Raw genomic sequence first — 18,002 nt, forward strand, 5'->3', positions numbered from 1 at the left:
TATGATAATTCAGTCTATTCCTTGAGTTGACTTGCAAGAGTGAAATTGATCCTTATCAACTATGATGGAAGCTCTTCTGAATTTTTTTCAGAAGCATGTTTTCCTCACAGTTTGGGTAGAGTGACATAAATATCCAAGGTCTTAGCTGAGAGTACCGGTGACTGATCCATAGTGGGAAATTTTTCCGGTTACTTCAGTTTTCATGGCTTTGCAGGATCTAGTTTCAGTGACTCCAATGTTGAAATGGTGCTTGCTTTATTTCAGGATGCATTACTTGCATCTCAGTTTCTGTTGACTTCTTTGGTACTCTTTCTTTCTTAAAATCTCACTTTTTAAGTTCTCTACCTGTGTGCATTGTCAGTCTCCACTTCTTCCCTCCAAACTTAGGGAAGTAGAAGAATTATTACTCAATTCATAATTCATATGTTGAGCATAAGCAATGTTACTGAACATACTTCCTGAGTATACGTGCCTAAACTCAGATCTGTGAACTACTTGAGAAATCCACAGAGACTGGAGAGGTGCCGTGAATCCCAAATGATAGCAGGTGTTGTTGCTTGCGCTGTCTTTTAGAAAATAAACCCTCTTCTCAGTGTTTAGCGAACATGGTTTTTCTAACTGTTTTCACAATTTCACCTCTCTTTTGTTGGGGCTTGGCTAGTGTGTAGTAGATAATAAAAATCTGCATGGACAAATAACAAACACTGTTTTTGAAAATATTGATTCTTTGTGCTGGTTCTTACTTCATCTTGTTTGATTCCAATATCCTAGGTTATGCATTCAGTGAAGATGGTGAACACTTTGCGTATGGCCTGAGTTCTAGTGGCTCTGATTGGGTTACTATCAAGTTTATGAAAGTAGAAGGTCCTGAAGATCTTCCAGATACACTGGAGAGAGTTAAATTCAGTTGCATGGCATGGACCCATGATGGAAAAGGCATGTTCTATAACTGCTATCCAAAACAGGATGGGAAAAGTGATGGTAAGTATAGCTGTACTAATTGCATGCTATGTGGAAGCAAAACAAGTAATTAGCTCTATTAGTTTATACTGAAATAACTAGCTATATTAGTTTATACAAACAGATACCAGATTATGTCTTGTATGATCAAAACCTATACTCAGTGTGAGTATCCTCATGTCCGCGCGTCCCTGTCTTTCTCTTAAAGGTTTGTTGCTCCTTTTCCTTATTTCTGCAATGATTTACTTAGCTTTCATACAGGGTGTTATTGGGTGAAATTTGGTGTCTGGTGACAGCTTACTTAGATCTCTTCTGCTTATGCATTTGTGTGGGCGTAGGTGAACTGGCTTGGGAGGCTGACCTGATGGATAGCAATCTGGGGCATATGTTTTTTGTTATTCAACCAGATTAATTCATCTGTGGTTCACAGCACAGCAACACAAAATGTTTATGTTAGCAAAACACAAGGAACAGCACACAAAGTGGAATAAATTGCTCAGGAGCGTCAGTAGGGAAGGAATTGAGCAGCTCTCAGTATAAGGCAGTGCCACTGAGAAGTTTCTTCTGGAGCTGTGCTCTTTGTTAAACCTTGGAAAGAGCCTGAATTTTGCCTCTGTATTTGCTTTTGCAGCCTGTCATTTTGCCAGACTTGCAAGTTAGATACCCACCTTGTGTTTTTTACTTTTAAACATGTTGGTAGTTCAGAAGCTGAAGTTTGGAAAATGTTGCAAGAAGAAAATTTTTTAAAAAATAAAAATCAAGTGGCACCTCATGCAGTCCTTTAAAATACTTTTTTTTTTTTTTTCAGCAAATGAAAGTATGAAGGTTTCTAGGAATGATAATTAGCAATAAATCTCCCCTTAGTTGTCTGGGGTGAAACAGGAGTAAAAACATCATTAGAGGGTAGCAGGGATTGTTGCTTTTCTTTGCTTGCTTAGTATTTCTAGGAAGCAAAGCTTGAAAAAGATAAATCTTCACATTTGAAGAATGTATTATTGGCAATAAAAGGAAACGGTGAATTATTCTTCTCTCTTACATGCAAAGGGATACAGAAGTTTCTGAGGGTTTTAGTTGGTTGTTGTTGGATTTCTTTGAGATCTTAATTGGTTTAAATATCTGCGTTTCACTAGGTACTGAGACCTCCACTAATCTGCACCAAAAACTGCATTATCATGTATTAGGAACTAACCAGTCAGAAGATATCCTATGTGCTGAATTTCCCGATGAACCAAAATGGATGGGTGGAGCTGAGGTATGGTAAATATGGTAAACGCCCTGAAGCTTGCCATCATTATGTTCAGTTTTTCAGATTCTAACAACTGGTAGTAGGTATAAAGTGGAAAACATTTTGTTAAAAGAATGCTTTTTATTAGTGTTGCAGAGTTGACCATTGAACTAAGAATCATTGTTTAGGAATCACTGAAAGTAAGACTGTTTGCTTTGCTTTAAATCAGTCTTCAAGCCATAATGACACAATCACGTACCCTTTTTCTTCATTGAGGCCATTCTGCCTGATAAGCATTCCAGGGCAGAGAAGGCTCATTTGATGGACAACGTGTCACTGTTCTTGTTTCTTCTTAGTTTTGAGCCCCAGCCTTCACTTCCTGTTGAAAAAGCTTATTCCGATAATCAGCATGTCTGGATATTCCCTGCCATGTATATATTTTGTTTATATTTATTTTCATGACGTCTTTCCTGAACATAAAATATGTCCATTCTACTTGAAGAATGGAGACATACAGGTTAAAATCTGTTAATGCTGTGTGCACAGTTGGAGACTCTTAAGTTTCCCTACAACAAGTTTTATCAGAACAAGTATGGTCTGAACCGTGTTATTGGAGATGGAACAATTGACTGCCAGAATTGCTTTTCTTAAGTTTATTTTGTTGAACAACTACAACTATACTGTGCAAAGTCCCAGTGAACCGAAATGATAGGTAACCATGTTCTGTTCGTCCTTACATGAGTGGTTCCGAAGACCCTGAGTTTTGTAATTAATGTGTGTTTTATTTTTCACATTTGATTTAACAGTGCTTGATTGAGTACATTGTTCTAAGCACTGTTGGAATGTAGCGGTGGTTCTATCAGGGAACTGATGTTTTTCCAGCAGATAAAAACCTGTTGTAATTCTTTGTACTTTCCTATCTATGTGTTTGATCAGTACATCTTGTTTCTATAGAGAGTCTCTTTTGGTCTGACACTTCTGATAAATACGAAATGTTTTTACCCTGATTTGGGGTATTCAGTTCCTAGAACTACTTTTCCCTGACAGTACCTCTTTTTAAAAATTTGATCATCAGTCTGTGTCACTTCTCAACATCTCGACCCATGAGAATGGTGGGGTTTTGTTTTCTGTGGGCTCCCAGAAAAGAAAGGCTCTTTCAAAGAATTTGAACACTGAGATTCAAAATGAGACAGTGAGCAAGAATGTGAAGGGCTCCCCAGCAAAGTGACCACACTGAGCTTTCTTTGTACAAGTCAAACTTATCTGTAGGTTCTGTGAATAAACAGAACCTTTTTTACATAATCTTATCTCTTGATGAAACATACCTTTAACTGACCTGAATATCAGTGTAAACTTGCAAATAGGGCTTTGGAATTTTTTTTACTGTTCAAAAACTAGTCAGTTCTGTTGAGTTTAACTGGCAATAACACAGAATTTGAAAATCGTTATCCTTATTTTTCCCTAGTTCCGTAAATAAATGGGCTTTCTGTTGGTGACAGATGTCTTGTAGTGATGTATCCACTGATTCACATGAGTGATGCATGTTGTTGTTATTGCTTTGCAGTGTCATGAGCTAAACTACGCATGTTGTTGTGAAGGCAAATTCATTTTCCATGAGGGAAGGTGGTTGCAATCTGATTCATTGGACTATACAACATTTTAGGGTAGTGAAAGTTTGCGGTCTCAGATGGTATTAAATCTTGTGGAAATGATACCTTCTGTATTAGGTGTAGAGGTACACTTGTTTTATAGGTATCAAAAACTTCTTTGAGATAATAGCACACTAACAGAGCCTTTTCTTATCTAAATTGAAGAAGCAGGGCTGGAGCGTTTTAAGATCAGAAATATAGAACCGAATATGAGGAGGACCAAGGAAGACAATTCATAGCTCGGTGCTTGTAGTGAGCAGCAAAAAGTTTGCCTGGCCAGGGTGCAGAGAAGCAGCCAGCCTGTGTCTCCTGGCTCTTCTGTTGTGAAAGAAAAGCGCGAGGCAGCCTTAAGTGTAAAAGAAGTATCTTTTTGTCTGATACCAAATGTCTTAGGTATTTTTTGTAATTAAAGAGAATACATAGCTCTTATAGTGAATGATCAAAAGGTCTTTGGTGTGGGAAGAGGGGACTGGTAGTGGTAACTCTTGCTGTAGAATAGGAAAGTAACAGAATGTAGCACAGCTACCAGCTCTGAAACCACAAGAATTGAAACAGCCCCATAAGTATTGCGAAAGTGGGGAGGGTGGTGAATAGAGAAACACCTCACTGCTGTGAGTTCTTGTTTAATAAATTTATGTGTCTGCTTATGACTTTTTTCTTGACCTCCAGGAGGCATAAACTTCCTAAATGCCTAAATAACAAGAGGTGTTGGTATTTAAGAAGAAATGCTATTTTAAGGAGGACTGGTAAAGCAGAGATCCACCTTGGTAAATAATCATGAGCTTATCTACGTGAAAGTACTTTAAAACAGCTGATACTCTGGGGTTGTGCTGTGAGCTCCAGCTCAGAGAGCTGTGTGGCTCTGTCATCCTGATACTAATGAAAAATGGTTTTTTAATGATCAGGAAAAAAAATATTCTGCCATTAAAAAACCAAACCAAAACAATGCAGTTGCAAACTGTGGTTTCATCCTTGTGCAATAGGTCAAAAATCTTCTTTTCAGGCCATTCAAACAAGTGTTCTGGGCAATTTTTTTGAGTGTGTGTTTGAGAAAGTGGAAGACCACAAAATAATGGGGGGAAAATTAAAATATCTTTAGTAAAAATCAAATTGTATGGCTTATTAGCACTGTCCTGAGTATTCTTACTTGGTGCTAATGTGCTGCCACAGATTTTATAATGCAGCTTTGCACAACTCAGCGTTTTATGAAAGTTCCCTTTCATGCATTCCTGTCAGAGTAATAAACAAATGTTTTTAATTTACAGGGCCTTGCTGGGGCAAATAGGTAGAGAGATTTGGGTTCTCTGATGTTTTACACAAGCTCCACTGAAGATAGTTGGATTATGGTGTGAGTGGTCCAGTTTCAACTACCAAACCTTCCTCTACAGCTGGGGTAGAGCTTGAACTTCCATACTCAGGTTTAGAGCAGAATTTGCAGGTCTCACAGCTGATGGGTTGAGGGAGAGAAATAACTTGCAGGTGAAAAGCACTGGACGCGGAGATCCCTCAGAGACTGCAAAAGTAATAATGTTGCCATGATACCTCAAAAAAATGAGTAATCTTGGGTGCACGGTAGGGAGTCAGTGTGGTGTGTATTTTCAGTGGAGAGAAGAAGCTAGGTCACTGTTTAGGATAAAAGAGGGTTATGTAAAATTTCGTCAGCTTAATACATTTACAAGACAACATGCAAGAAAATAGTTTCAGGGTTTGTTTTTTTTTTTTCTCGTTACACATTCAACACCAGCCCCAAGTATGCTTGATTTAAACAAAATCTGTGGTGCTGAAAATGGCGCTGGCATAGAAATATAGATGCATTTCCAGCTCCTCACTTGAATGGATTGCTTGTGAGGGGAAAAAAAATCTGTTTGTTGTTAGTCAGATATGTAAGTTTTGAAAAAGCGGCTATCTTTTCATTAGTGTAGAGAAAGCATATGTATTTCTGGTACAGATTCAAGGATGGTGGGGGAGAGCAGGGATGGAGTTTATTTGAATAACATCCCAGTAGAGGGCAGCCTGGTATGAAGATTTTTAAAACCTTGGCAATGTCCTAGCTACTCTCGGAAAAGAGGAGCTTCCCATGCTTCTCTGTTTAAATGGCATGTTCTTGCTTCCTCTCAGAGTGTCTCTCTCTCTCTTGCAGCCAGACTGCTATTCTCAAAGTTAAACAATACAGTATATAAGAGCCTTTCAGAGTCGGTAGTGTTAAAAGTCCCTACGGTACCAGCGGGAAAGTAAACAGGACAGAAAGGGAGGGGGTGAGGGAAACCCTCCCATCCCAATTCTGCCGGCAGTAAAACAAGTACAGTTTTTCATGTTGCTGACAAACACCGTGCACAGTCCCCGAACTGACAATTTTTATTTCTTTTTTTAATTTTTTATGTTTAAAGCTGTCAGTTAACATCAGTGGTTCTCAGCCAGGGAGGCGATCTTGGAAATGAAATTCAGAGCACAGAGGAGTAAGCTGTGCCAGATGTTTGGCAATGGTGTGTTTTCGCTGCAGGAACGTGGAAGTGCAGCATCCACAGGGGAAGAGTGAGCAGCATGAAGGGGAAGGGCTCAAAATGTTGTCAGTTTGTTCAAGTGAGATACGCTGCTGGATAAAATAGGGTTGTGGGAATTTTTCTAAAGTGTTACACTGTCTTTATCAAGGATTAATCTGGAATAGAAGCCTACTATGAATATCTTCCTACAGCCCTGGCAATAGGTCTGGAGAATTTTACTGTTAAGAAACAAGCAGGCAATCTTTCTGGCTGCATGTGGGGCTATGGTAGATGGCAGTCTCTTACATAGCCAGGTTCCTGATGCTTTGGTGTTTTTATTGCACTCAAAAGCAAGCTGAAGGCCACAGGAAAAATTGTGTGTGTGATGTTTGTCACGTCAGAAGGCTACTAATTTTACTCTGTGTTAGATTCAGGAAAGAGAAAGCATGTGAATATGCATGTATGTATCACTGTGTTCCTCTCCTGAACAAGGTTATCTGGTGTCCTGTTGCAGTTGAAACAGTCGTAAGGACAATGATCTACAGTCAAAAACCCAGTTCTCTGGCTTTGGTAGGTCTCCTTCAACGCCAGGCTTAGCAGAGGCTCAAAAGGGATATAGTCAGAAATGCTTTTTACATTAGCACATTGTATCTGAAATACAAGAATAAAAACTTGCCTGGAATAAGGAAATTGAATCAATGCCCAAAGCAATTTTTCTAACCTGGGGAATGGATGGAAAGAACTTATCAGCATGATGTTTACATTTAACCAGCCCATGTCCTGTATACAGTATGTCAGGCCTGCTCCTCAGAATGTACTAAGTGGTTTCTGTTGGACCTGATCCTGAAATTATGCATTCCTGTGATCACCCATCATTAGGGCTTCCAAAATCTAGTTGATTAAACCAGTATGACGCAAATAGAGATCAAAACAAAGCATTTGCAGCCTTAGAGTACCAGCTTTAGGAGCCTTGGATTGTGCAGACATTCCCAAGAGGTTGCTTAGTGAAAGGGAGTTCTTTCCCCAATCCTCAAATTCTCAAAAGGCTGCTAGACCATAAAATGTGATAGGAGCTATATGCAAGCTTCAGTGACTTTCTGATACCGCTGCAAAGATAATGTCAGAACATAGCTTTATGTTGCTTTCATTAGAAAAAAATCCCACCCACCTCCCTTAAAAACAACAGCCTTTCACAGTTGCTTTTTCTAATGAAAAAACTGTTTCCTATTCTAGGAAAGGAAATAGTTTTGCTTTTTCTAATAGTTAATAAAAGTGGAATTTGAAAGACTGGGAGATTACAGTGGGGTTCTTGATTTTGTCATTGTGCAAGCAGAACTTTGTGGCACCAGGATCATGCCCACATCTATGATGTTAGAACACTTGAGGCTGTTCAGACGGCGTAATTGCTCTGTTACTAACCAAATGTTTCAGCAAATTCTACATGAACTTTTACTGTTTTCTCGGTAGAAGGCATGTGCTTTATTTTTTTTTTTTGTCTTAAGTATTTTACTTTACTCGTCTGATAGGAAGCTTTAAAATATTGTAAATAAGGCAAGGCAGGTAATTTCTGCATCAATCTGAAATGTCTCTTGCACACAGATTCCTCTTAGTCAAGTCATATTCAGGTTCAGTGGTGTTATGCAAAAATCTTTGTGTGGCATTTACCTGAAGTTTAGGAAGTAACCGCTGTCATCAGTATGTTTTACTGTGGTGACTGGGTACGTTCCTAAATGAATATTTTAAAAAAAAAAAAAAAAATCTAGTCATCACTCTGCCTGGTTTTAAACTGTTACATACATAGTATATAGTGAATATTGTAGCAGTGTTAAAATGCAATTTATTGATGCGATGGGTTTTTAATTTCTACTTATTAATGCCATGTGTTGCATGGTCGCATTTTTATTACTGCCCATCTTGCCAGGTGGTTTGATCTTCCCATGACTGGGTACTTGGAGTCCAGTTACTAATTTGACCATTTGGCTCTGTTTGAAAGCTTTGATTCTGTCTGTGATTTTTGTGAGGTTTTTTTTTTGGTATGTGATTAATTTCTTCTTGATCCATTGGAAATGCATTGGATAGCAATGGCAGTTGCCTTGTTCCATATGCAAAGGGCACTAGTACATGAGGAGCAGTAGTTTGTAAAATAACCGCAGATGCAGATGAGGTTGTCAGTTATGATAGTGTTAATATGTGCAGCTAAAGGAGAAGTCTGTTATCTTTTTCTCAACACAGGCATACTATCTAATAACTGAATTTTACTTATTTAATTTTTTTAATATCTTTTTATGCAGAAACAAATTATACTGTGATTAGTGATTAGGGTTTTTTCCACCTTGATAACAAAAAGGGCAAAGATGCTAAAACTTCTAATTGGTTAGCTTAAAAAGGAAGAGTGTGTATATATAATTGCCTTAATATAATACTATGCATTCAAAGACCCCCTATTTGTGAAATAAAAATAGAGAGCTCTTCCTTCTCCTGAATCTTGCAGTGGTGACTACCCAGGTAGTATTCAAAGAACTAGCATTAATATTCGCTGGGGTTTCTGTCATGCACTTCACTTGGAAGCAAAGCACTTTAATGTCTCTCCTATTGACGTTCAGTTGAGGAGTTATATGTAAAGCCAGGAAGTCTGAAAACCCAACAGCTTTCTCCTGTTCATTCTTTTTCTTTTTTTTTTCTTTTGTTTAATTATGTATGAATTTTTGGCCTGAAATGTGCTGCTACTAGACAAAATATTTAACTTCACTTTTGCTGTGGATCCTCAAAGATGATTAGTGCTATTATAAATGCAGAACACATAACCCTTTGGGGTTCCTTGTGTGGCTTGTACAAAGAATTAACTATATTTTGTAATGAAAGAAAAAAGTTAAGTAGATGGCAAACTCCTTTTACTAATTAGGCTTTAAATAATATTTTTCTTTTGATATCCATTGATTTATTGAAGTTATAGGTAAACCACTTAATCTCTTAAAGTTTTTTTAAGCAATGGTTACTCTTCATCGAACTGGAGAGAACAGGTAACATTGAAATAAAATTTCTAGTAAAACCCCAAACTTCTCTATAAAGATTTTAAATTAAAGAGTTTTATCCTTGGAAAGAATAAATAAAATAGTACTTGGGAGCGCAGCTATCATAATGACACTTCTGTATGTTTGTATGGTGTAAAGATGGCCACAGCAAATATTTCAGAATTAACAGATCTAATAAATTAAAAATTGCCAAGTGACTGAATGGCAGCAGTGAAACTACAAACTATATACCAACATCATCTCTTCGAAATAATCCTTCCTTTTCTAGCACTGAGTTAGGGATTAGTGCTGTGTTATGCCAATAAAATCATTGTATGCTGAAGGCTTTTAAAAGCTCCAGTTGAAAGGCTACAGGATTTCTTCTGTCCTGCTTTGACAGGACCTAAAATTCACGTTAAGTTGTTCACTTGCTTTGCAACCTCCTTACCTTTTACCAGTGGATGTTGTTTGAAACGATAGAAATTATTTCAGTGAGAGAAATGTGCACTGACTAGCATTCCAGATCTCTCAGAAATTCTTGAGATGTGTTTCCTTTTCTGCTTGGATGCGGGAAACCAGGAGAATTTACTTGTGATCCGAGCCATCAGTTCTGATGTTACAGCTGTCTCCCTTATGCTGAACCATGAATGCGTTCTAAAATTTGAGTGAAATACTGGTATAAAATTGCAGTTTGTAAGTTTGTGTGCCAAGAGCGTGGATTGCTGTTCAGCTCATAAAGATGGAGCAGAGTAGGAATAACCCAAATTATAGTTGGGAAATCCTATTTCCTTACGCCATTCTGAAACCCAGACTCTTGTCTGTTTACAGTATAGAAGAGTCAGTGGCATTCAGGCCATGATTATACATTTGTCAGTACTGCCATCTGAGCTGCCTTAAGCAATCTCTGCCCCTGTTATTCATGTTTACAGCTGCTTGGTGCAGTGTCTTAGCTCAACCATTTGTGCAACTGCACAGTGAACTGACCGAGATATTAAACTGGCAGAGGGACTTTTTCTTTTATTCTTTTTCTCTTTTATTGTGTTTTTTCTTTCTTTTTTTTTTCCCCTCCTGGATTCTTCTTTGGTGTGTTTTGTTTTTCCCTGGATTATTAGTCTTTCTTTTCTTTTCGTTTTTGTAATTGTTGTTTCTTTTATTTAATATGCCATTTTTTCAGGTGGATCAGCTCCCCAGTCTGGCTTACCACACAAGTGGAAAATGCTTGTACTGCCATGACTAGGGGAATGCAAACAACCATAGCAGTAGGAAGAGCTAGAGGTGGAGACAGCATAAGCTGGTACCACTTCCAATATTTGCTCATCAAACTGTAACTTTGCAATGTTGATGTCTAAATCTGTGGTATAATACTAAGCATTTTAGCATGCTGCAGTCAACAGTGTCTTGTCCTGTTTCTGTCAAATTCCTTTGGGTTATAGAACTTACTGATGTAAGAATAGCTTTAGTGATAGAGACAGACCTAATTGGCATCCCACCAGCAATATGCTTTGGGAATTCCTACTTCAAATTAAGCATAAACTGCTATCAACTCTTCAGTAGTGCAACTGGGAATGGGAAAGGAACAACTCATTAGATGTACTCGGACTTGCTGTCAGCAGACATTCTGAATTGCCCCTTGCAACAGCAACATCAGAAATTTGCAAGTAAGTTTTCTTTCTTGGGTAAAGCAAGCAGTCTTCTGTTAACTGTTAACTCGAAGCATCAAAGAATAAATTTATGTGGGTTCTGACTACGACTGAAAAAAATTTGTGTGTCATACTCTTGAGTTTAACTGAAATTTATATTTCTATATCCTGCTTGCAATTATTTAACGTGTTTTATGAGTTGCTGAGGAAGAGAAGGGAACTCGGTGCTTTTACAAGTATGAACGGTTGTTTAAGCAGCATATTGCAGTCACCAGTTTAATTAAAACTGACACCTGCAGTTAACGTTTGTCTGAAAACACTGATGATGCTTCTTGCAAAAAAGATCACCTAATCTTGGTTTCCATTTCTGCATATGCTCTGCCATCTTGGAAGAAGGCAAAATGTCTAAATGTCTCAATTTTGCAGGCTGCCCTGTTAAAGCTATCTTAACTGTTTCATATAATGGTTTTTTTTTTGGTTGAGTAGGACTCTTAGGTGTTCTTTCCTATTTGCCTTGTGAGCTTTCAGCTCTATGGACTTTTTTTAGCAGTATAATTAGTTGTTGACAAAATGACAGTAAAAAATACAACTTGGAAACACTTATTTAGTTGGTGTTTTTTTTGTTTTTGGTTTTGAGGGGTCTTTGGCTGTTGGGGATTTTTTGTTAGCTTTCATATACTGAGATTTGGCTCTGTATTCTACTAAGTTCCCTTCTTGTGTCTTCAAAACTGTGGATCTCTGAATAGCAGTATAGTTAGGACCTAATTCTTCAGAAATTTATGTTGCATAACTAATTCTACAGATATTTTGCACAACTACTGTTAGAAATATTAACCAAAGTAAATCTAAGAAGTGATTACAATATATGAATAAGAATTTTCTTTTTAAGATGTGTTTAGGGCCAAATGGAAAGTTTCCAGAACTCAGATGCGTTATTTTGTGACTAGGGGTTTAAATTTCCATTAGATATTGTCATATAAGAATGTGGACAGGAAAAAGCCTTCTGTATCAGCTGTTAATAAAACATCTAAATCTGGTAATTTTGGAATATGCTCAAAACAGCTCAGTCAGGCGAGGGAGGCTTAAGTTGATGACTTCCTGTTACTTCCTGCCTTTCTTTGATGGACTTGCACTTTCAAAAGCTTTGCCAGGAAACAGAGTATGTTTGCAAAGCCTGAGTAGAAGGGATTCATTGATGACTTTATGTCCCAGCAGATGCCATTTTGCAAACTTTATTCTGCGTTTACATGCATGTGCAAAAGCAAACCAAGAAGCTTCATCAGAAAACTTATTGGGTGGTTGTATCTTATAATGGTCATTTAACAGAAGCACTAGATTTTTGTGTGTGTAAACCTCATGAAATTGGCAAAAATGAAAACTCTGTAAGAATCATTTGATTTTGCCACAATAAGCAAAAGTACCATTAAAATTACCAACTTGGATGATTTTGAAGAAATTTCATACTGCTTTGTGACAGAAAACACACCTTATTAATTCCATCACTTGAGAACTTGAGGGAAAATTTGCTGTGAATTAAATGACCGTAATTCAGACAGGCTAAGCTGCCAGTCTTTTTCTACCTCTGAGATGGACTTCTGGCAAATACCTTAAGGCAGCCAGAAATCCAAAGCTAACCTCTACCACTTGGGTGGTTTTTTCTGTTGTATGTCATACTGTAAATAACAGTATTAAGTAGGTGAGTATTCAGCTTTCGCTTTAAAATAAAATACGTTGACAGAGCAGCTATGCAGAGCAAGCATATTTGCTGTATGTCAAGTGTCGACTTGATGGTTTTCACTGTCCTGCCATTGTGAGCAACTAAATTTTGCTTTTCCCATTCAAACAACAGCTATTGTTCTGATTAAACTCTACTGCTCCCTACATACTACTGTGGTGGCCTGCATAAAGGTGTGCATACATCAGCAAAATGATCTTAAAGGGCATAATTCGCCAAGACAGTGAACCTAGAGTTGTTTGCTGAACCTGGATTTTGTCATATCTAGGATAGTCACAGGCTCAAACACTGACCGTGTTGGAGTTGCTGGAGAGAGGAAGCATGATGAAGAGCCCTCCTTGTGCAGAGGAGGCGGCAGTCAGTTTACGTAGACTTGCAGGATGCACTGAGGGCCCATTTTAAGAAGCTGGCAAGAAACTTTTTTCTATAGGTTCAGTTTAGCTGACAGGTTACACAGTAAAAAAAGAGAGCTTACACTGGAATCATAATGAAGACTTGACTTGAGATAAATGCCTCCTTCACTTAAGTATTAGCAATTTCAGCAGCACGGTTTTTCCTTTGATTGATGAGCAAGTGCATTCCTGGCACATCTCTGCATCTTTTAAAATACCTGAGTTAATAAGTATATCCCAAATTACTGATTTTCAATGAGATATGTGTCACTGCAGGGCTCCATTTATTTCCATAGGATTTGGTGGAGGGGAGGTAAATTTCCTTTTGCATGGAATTGATATCTTGATAAAGGAACTTGAAAGTTCAGAAGTTTTGATGCCATCTTCACAATAAACTAGTTTAGGGGTTTGGTTTTGGTCTTTTTTTTTTTTTTTTTGGACAAAAGCCACTGGTCACTCCCTTGTGTATTTACAAGAATGCCTAAGTTAGGAAATACTTTTCTACAATTTAACGTTGGATTTGAATGCTGACATTATAATCGGTGACTAGACAGAAACTGGGCACCTGTATCACCGGATGTATTTTTTGAGAAATTTCTACTGAGCTACATAAAACTATGTTTTCATTGATGTAGGAGGGTTCTTTTTGAGCACTGTAGTTCAGTGAGAGCCTGGCAATCCAGTTGATCACAGGACTAAACAGTGCTTTATATTTAACACGGTGGATTCAGTTAAACTTCTCCATTTTGAAGGCGTTGACTGTGAGATATTTTTAATGTGGCTTGTGATTTTTGGTGGTTTTGTTGGGGTGGGTTGGTTTGTTTGTTTGTTTTTTCTTTCCTTCTTGCCAGCAGGTTGTAGTTTTAGACTGTTTATACTGAGTCCATTCTTAGTTACTGAAATTTCAGGTTAGGGCTGTTACATTAGTTGTTTTATTGTGTTTATGTGGCAAGGTAAACTTTGTTTTTTTTAATTCATGGTGGAATTAAACAGATAATGCTGTTCAGTTTTGATCTCCTGAAATGTCAGCAAACTATACTTATGTTATTTGTTGATGTAAGCAATGAATGTGGGTTCTTGGCGAGTTCTCATATTACATATGCATCTGTTCACTCAACTAACTGTAGCATCAATTTACTTTTTGCCAGGGGTTTAGGGATTAACTTTTCAAGTCGGATTTTTTTTTTTCCAGAGGATGAACTGTCTTTGATTTTTCTGTAACTTCGTACAGGTATCGGATGATGGTCGATATGTCTTGCTGTCTATTCGAGAAGGGTGTGATCCAGTGAACAGACTGTGGTACTGTGATCTACAGACAGAGTCTCAGGGTATATCAGGTATGTGTTCTCTTACTTTGTAAGTTTTGCTTAATTTTAAGACAGTGTAAGACTTGAAATACTATATTTATGCTTAAATATATATTTATTTAAATGTGTATTGATTAACCTCCTCCCTTTTTTTTTTTTCTTCTAATGCAGAATTTATGGGATTAATTCTCCTTCCTTGCCTTCTAGTTGGATTAGCCTTTGGCTTTTGTGTGTTTGGCTTTTTAGCCTCAGTGATGTGGGCTGAAAGTATGGTACTTTGTCCATATGGCTGCTGTTAATGGTTGGCATAGTTTGTTGTTTTACTGATCGGTGATTTTTTTATTTCCAGAGTATTGGATTATTGAAATCTCTTCCTCAATGTGTGCTTTGTGTAGAACACCATTTAGCTCTTCTTGATGCTTTGCATCTTCTGTCTTCAAAAACTTCAGAAACAGAATAAATACCGCCGTAGCTCCTTTTTAAATAGTGGATCTCAAGAAACTTGTTCTCTTGCCCATAAACAGAATATTTTAGTTTTATGAGTGTGATGAGAACTGATAGCAGCTCTGCAACATGGGGTATATAGTTCTGTTTCTCCCTGCCCTTGTTACACTATGTGGTTGTGTGGTCTTTTAGTTCATCAACAAGCCTTAGTACAATATTTTGAATTTTGGTGAGTTAAGTGTTAGTGATGACAGTTAACACTTTTATACTCCTTTCTGAGGCATTATTAATTTTGTTTTGTGGACATGTCACTCTCTCCTTTTATAAAGGATGTTGCTTAGTTACTTCTAGACTTGTCTTGGACAACTGAGTAGTTGTTTAATGTTCTCTTGAATGCAGAAAATGGCAGGTCTGGTCAAAATTATTACACATGCTTTCCATGCAACTTTATTACAAACATAAAACTATGTAGATTGAACTGTTTAGTACAGTGAAGCATTTTCATAAAAGATAAATTGCATTGTCATACAAGTTGACATTTTCCAGCTAGAGATAGAATACATAAAAAGCATAGCTTTCTTCCCATATTCACCCTCCCATTTATAGATACACTGGACAACCTTGAAGAGAATACTAGCATCGAGCCTTGAAAGACCATGGATGAGATAATGAAGCTTCTATTTTGTACTACCTGGTATAAGGTAAACCTACAGTTTAACCTTTTCCGGGCTTGGAAATGCTTCTTTAAAAAACTTTTTTCTCTGAACCAGTCTTTGACTTGCCTTCCTATTTGTTTGTTGTTGGGTGGGAGTTGTTCCATCCCTCCACATTCTCCCTTTTTGCCTATAAGAGGAAAGATCTAGGTGTAAACATTTGCTTGCACAAATATTTAAAAACTTAGGAACTCTCCATATTTACCTCACTAAGTTGCCAAATGCATTTTTCAGTACAAAGACTCTTATCTTTACCCATGTCTTTCTACCTCCACGTTAATAAGCACAGGCCTAATGGTAAACATCTGGGATGTTTCCTAGTGTTGATCTTCCATGCAAAGATCCATGTAAGCACCCTGAACCACTGGTCCTTCAGCCTTTGGTGGTCAGAGGCAGTAAGTTGAGCAAGCAGTAATAGATGTATAAGCTTAATTCTTGGCTCTATCAGTCTAGACCGTGAGAGGTGTAATTTCAGTTCAACTTCTAATTTTCTGGGACAGCATGTGTAGAAGTTGTTGCTTGTGAAGTTAGGACAAATGAATGACAAATTTCATTATTTAAACTATTAGACAAGTAAATATGCAACTTTAGAATAACAGAGTTTAATGGCAAGTCTGTATCTTGACTTAAGACTTGTATTTGACTGCCAGTTTGTACAGACTGCTCAGTAATAGCTCAAGGTATGTTCAGATGCGTTAAGATTAAGTGATGCTTAGAGAATTATGTATAACAGAAGTACATTCTTAGCAAAACCATGAGATACAAAAATACTGGCTCATGTTATGCTGCCAGTAGAATGCAGTGTCCAGTACAAGGGTCTATGTAAGTATCAAACCATACCACTTGTTATGAAGTGTTAAGAGAATCAAGTGTCTTGGAAAAGTATTTGTACTTCTGAAATATATTGCATTATCTTTCTGTCTTTTAGAACAGAAGACTTTGTTTCTGAGTAGACCTCACACCATTGGTGACATCTAAGATACATCTTACCATTTTCCTCCTTCAGAACTATCGAATGTTTAATCTGAGCCTTTTTACTTGACTTGTTTACAATGATCTGTTTGTTCAAAAATCCATTCTAGTGTTCAGAATACCTCGTCTTAGTTTTGAAAAAAAAATTAAAGGAAAGTAGGATAGCTAGTGTTTTTCCACTGTCCTAGATGGTACTTGATATAGATAAGTAATTAGATTTTCAGACACGTTTTTTGTCTTCCTTACTTGCTCTTTTAATCCAGGCTGTCCAAGAATACACTAATTCTTTAGAAATATTTTTTTGTATGCTTTAGATCTTTCAAGTCTCAAATTCTCTGAACTTATTCAGAGGGCATCAAACACAAAAGGTAATGAGGCCTTTTTGAAAGGTAACAGGCAGTAAGATCTTACATAGCATCCATTACTTATACCACATATTTTTTCGTGAGGGAGTAAATGCAACAGCTAAGCAAAAATTAATGTATGGGATTCTAATTCTTACGAAGTTTGTGGCAAAACCTTAATTATAGAATGACATGCTTCAACAGATTCTTTTTAAAGCTGTTCTATATCATATTCATATACTGTTTATAAAAATGTTTCAACCATGTAGTTATTGAACTGTGTAATTGTAAACTTCTAATTTTTTAAAATGCTTTGTCGGAAGGTAAACATACCACTGCATAGTTTGAAATGCTACATGTGAGTTAACAAATTTTCTGTTACTCTAGAATTGCACAAAAATGCAAAGAACTGATTCTCATCTGTGACTTACTACCCGAAAAACCTATTTCAAAATGTCATATTAAATAACTTAGGGACATATTTCTTGATTTTTGATTCCTAGTAGTGCATTATTTTCCTTTGACAGGAGGAAATAAAATTTCTTAGTTGTTCAAACAATTTTCATTTAAAAAAACACATTCTCATAGTCGAGATGTACAAGCACTGAGGAGTGAATTCCTTTTCTGTCTGATGTACTGAGGCCTTATCAAGTGAACTGTAGTTCTGTTACTGTCTCTTGGAGATGATGGTTACAATGATAAAGGCTGCTTGTTTGGCCCTCTTGCTAACAGATGGCCGTGAAGAAGTCATGAAGTTCAGTGTTGCAACCTCAGTACTGACTGCCAAAATGCCAGGTGGTTGTCTGCAGGAAAACTGCAGGGATGTCTGTGAAATGTGCAATTCCTTATGGTTATAGATAAATAGTTTATTCCCAAGATAGAGAAGTGTCGTGGTTTGGCCTCAGATGGCAACAAAGAACCATGTGCCGCTCACTCGGGCCTTCCCAATATGGGAAGAATCAGAAGAAAAAGGCAAAACTCTTGGGTTGAGACAAAGGCAGTTTAACAGAACAGCAAAGGGAACAAGCAAACAACAACAATAACACCAACAGAAGAATATAGAAGGAACTGCCAACCGCCACTCCCAGACACCCCCTCCAAACAGCGACTTCCTGCTCCCTCCCCTGGCA

The 18,002-nt window shown here is 37.4% G+C and overlaps 1 protein-coding gene across 1 annotated transcript in view; it reads left to right on the plus strand.

The window, feature by feature from the left end:
* PREP (prolyl endopeptidase) overlaps window positions 1-18,002 on the plus strand; it is a 96,216-nt gene that overhangs the window by 14,024 nt on the left and 64,190 nt on the right. The window contains exons 5-7 of the mRNA XM_063329866.1: window positions 772-981; window positions 2,091-2,212; window positions 14,324-14,429. Coding sequence (XP_063185936.1) covers window positions 772-981; window positions 2,091-2,212; window positions 14,324-14,429 — 438 coding nt within the window. The remainder of the gene's footprint in view (window positions 1-771; window positions 982-2,090; window positions 2,213-14,323; window positions 14,430-18,002) is intronic.

This window comes from Chroicocephalus ridibundus, chromosome 3 (assembly GCF_963924245.1).
Source record: "Chroicocephalus ridibundus chromosome 3, bChrRid1.1, whole genome shotgun sequence".
NCBI lineage: Eukaryota > Metazoa > Chordata > Aves > Charadriiformes > Laridae > Chroicocephalus > Chroicocephalus ridibundus.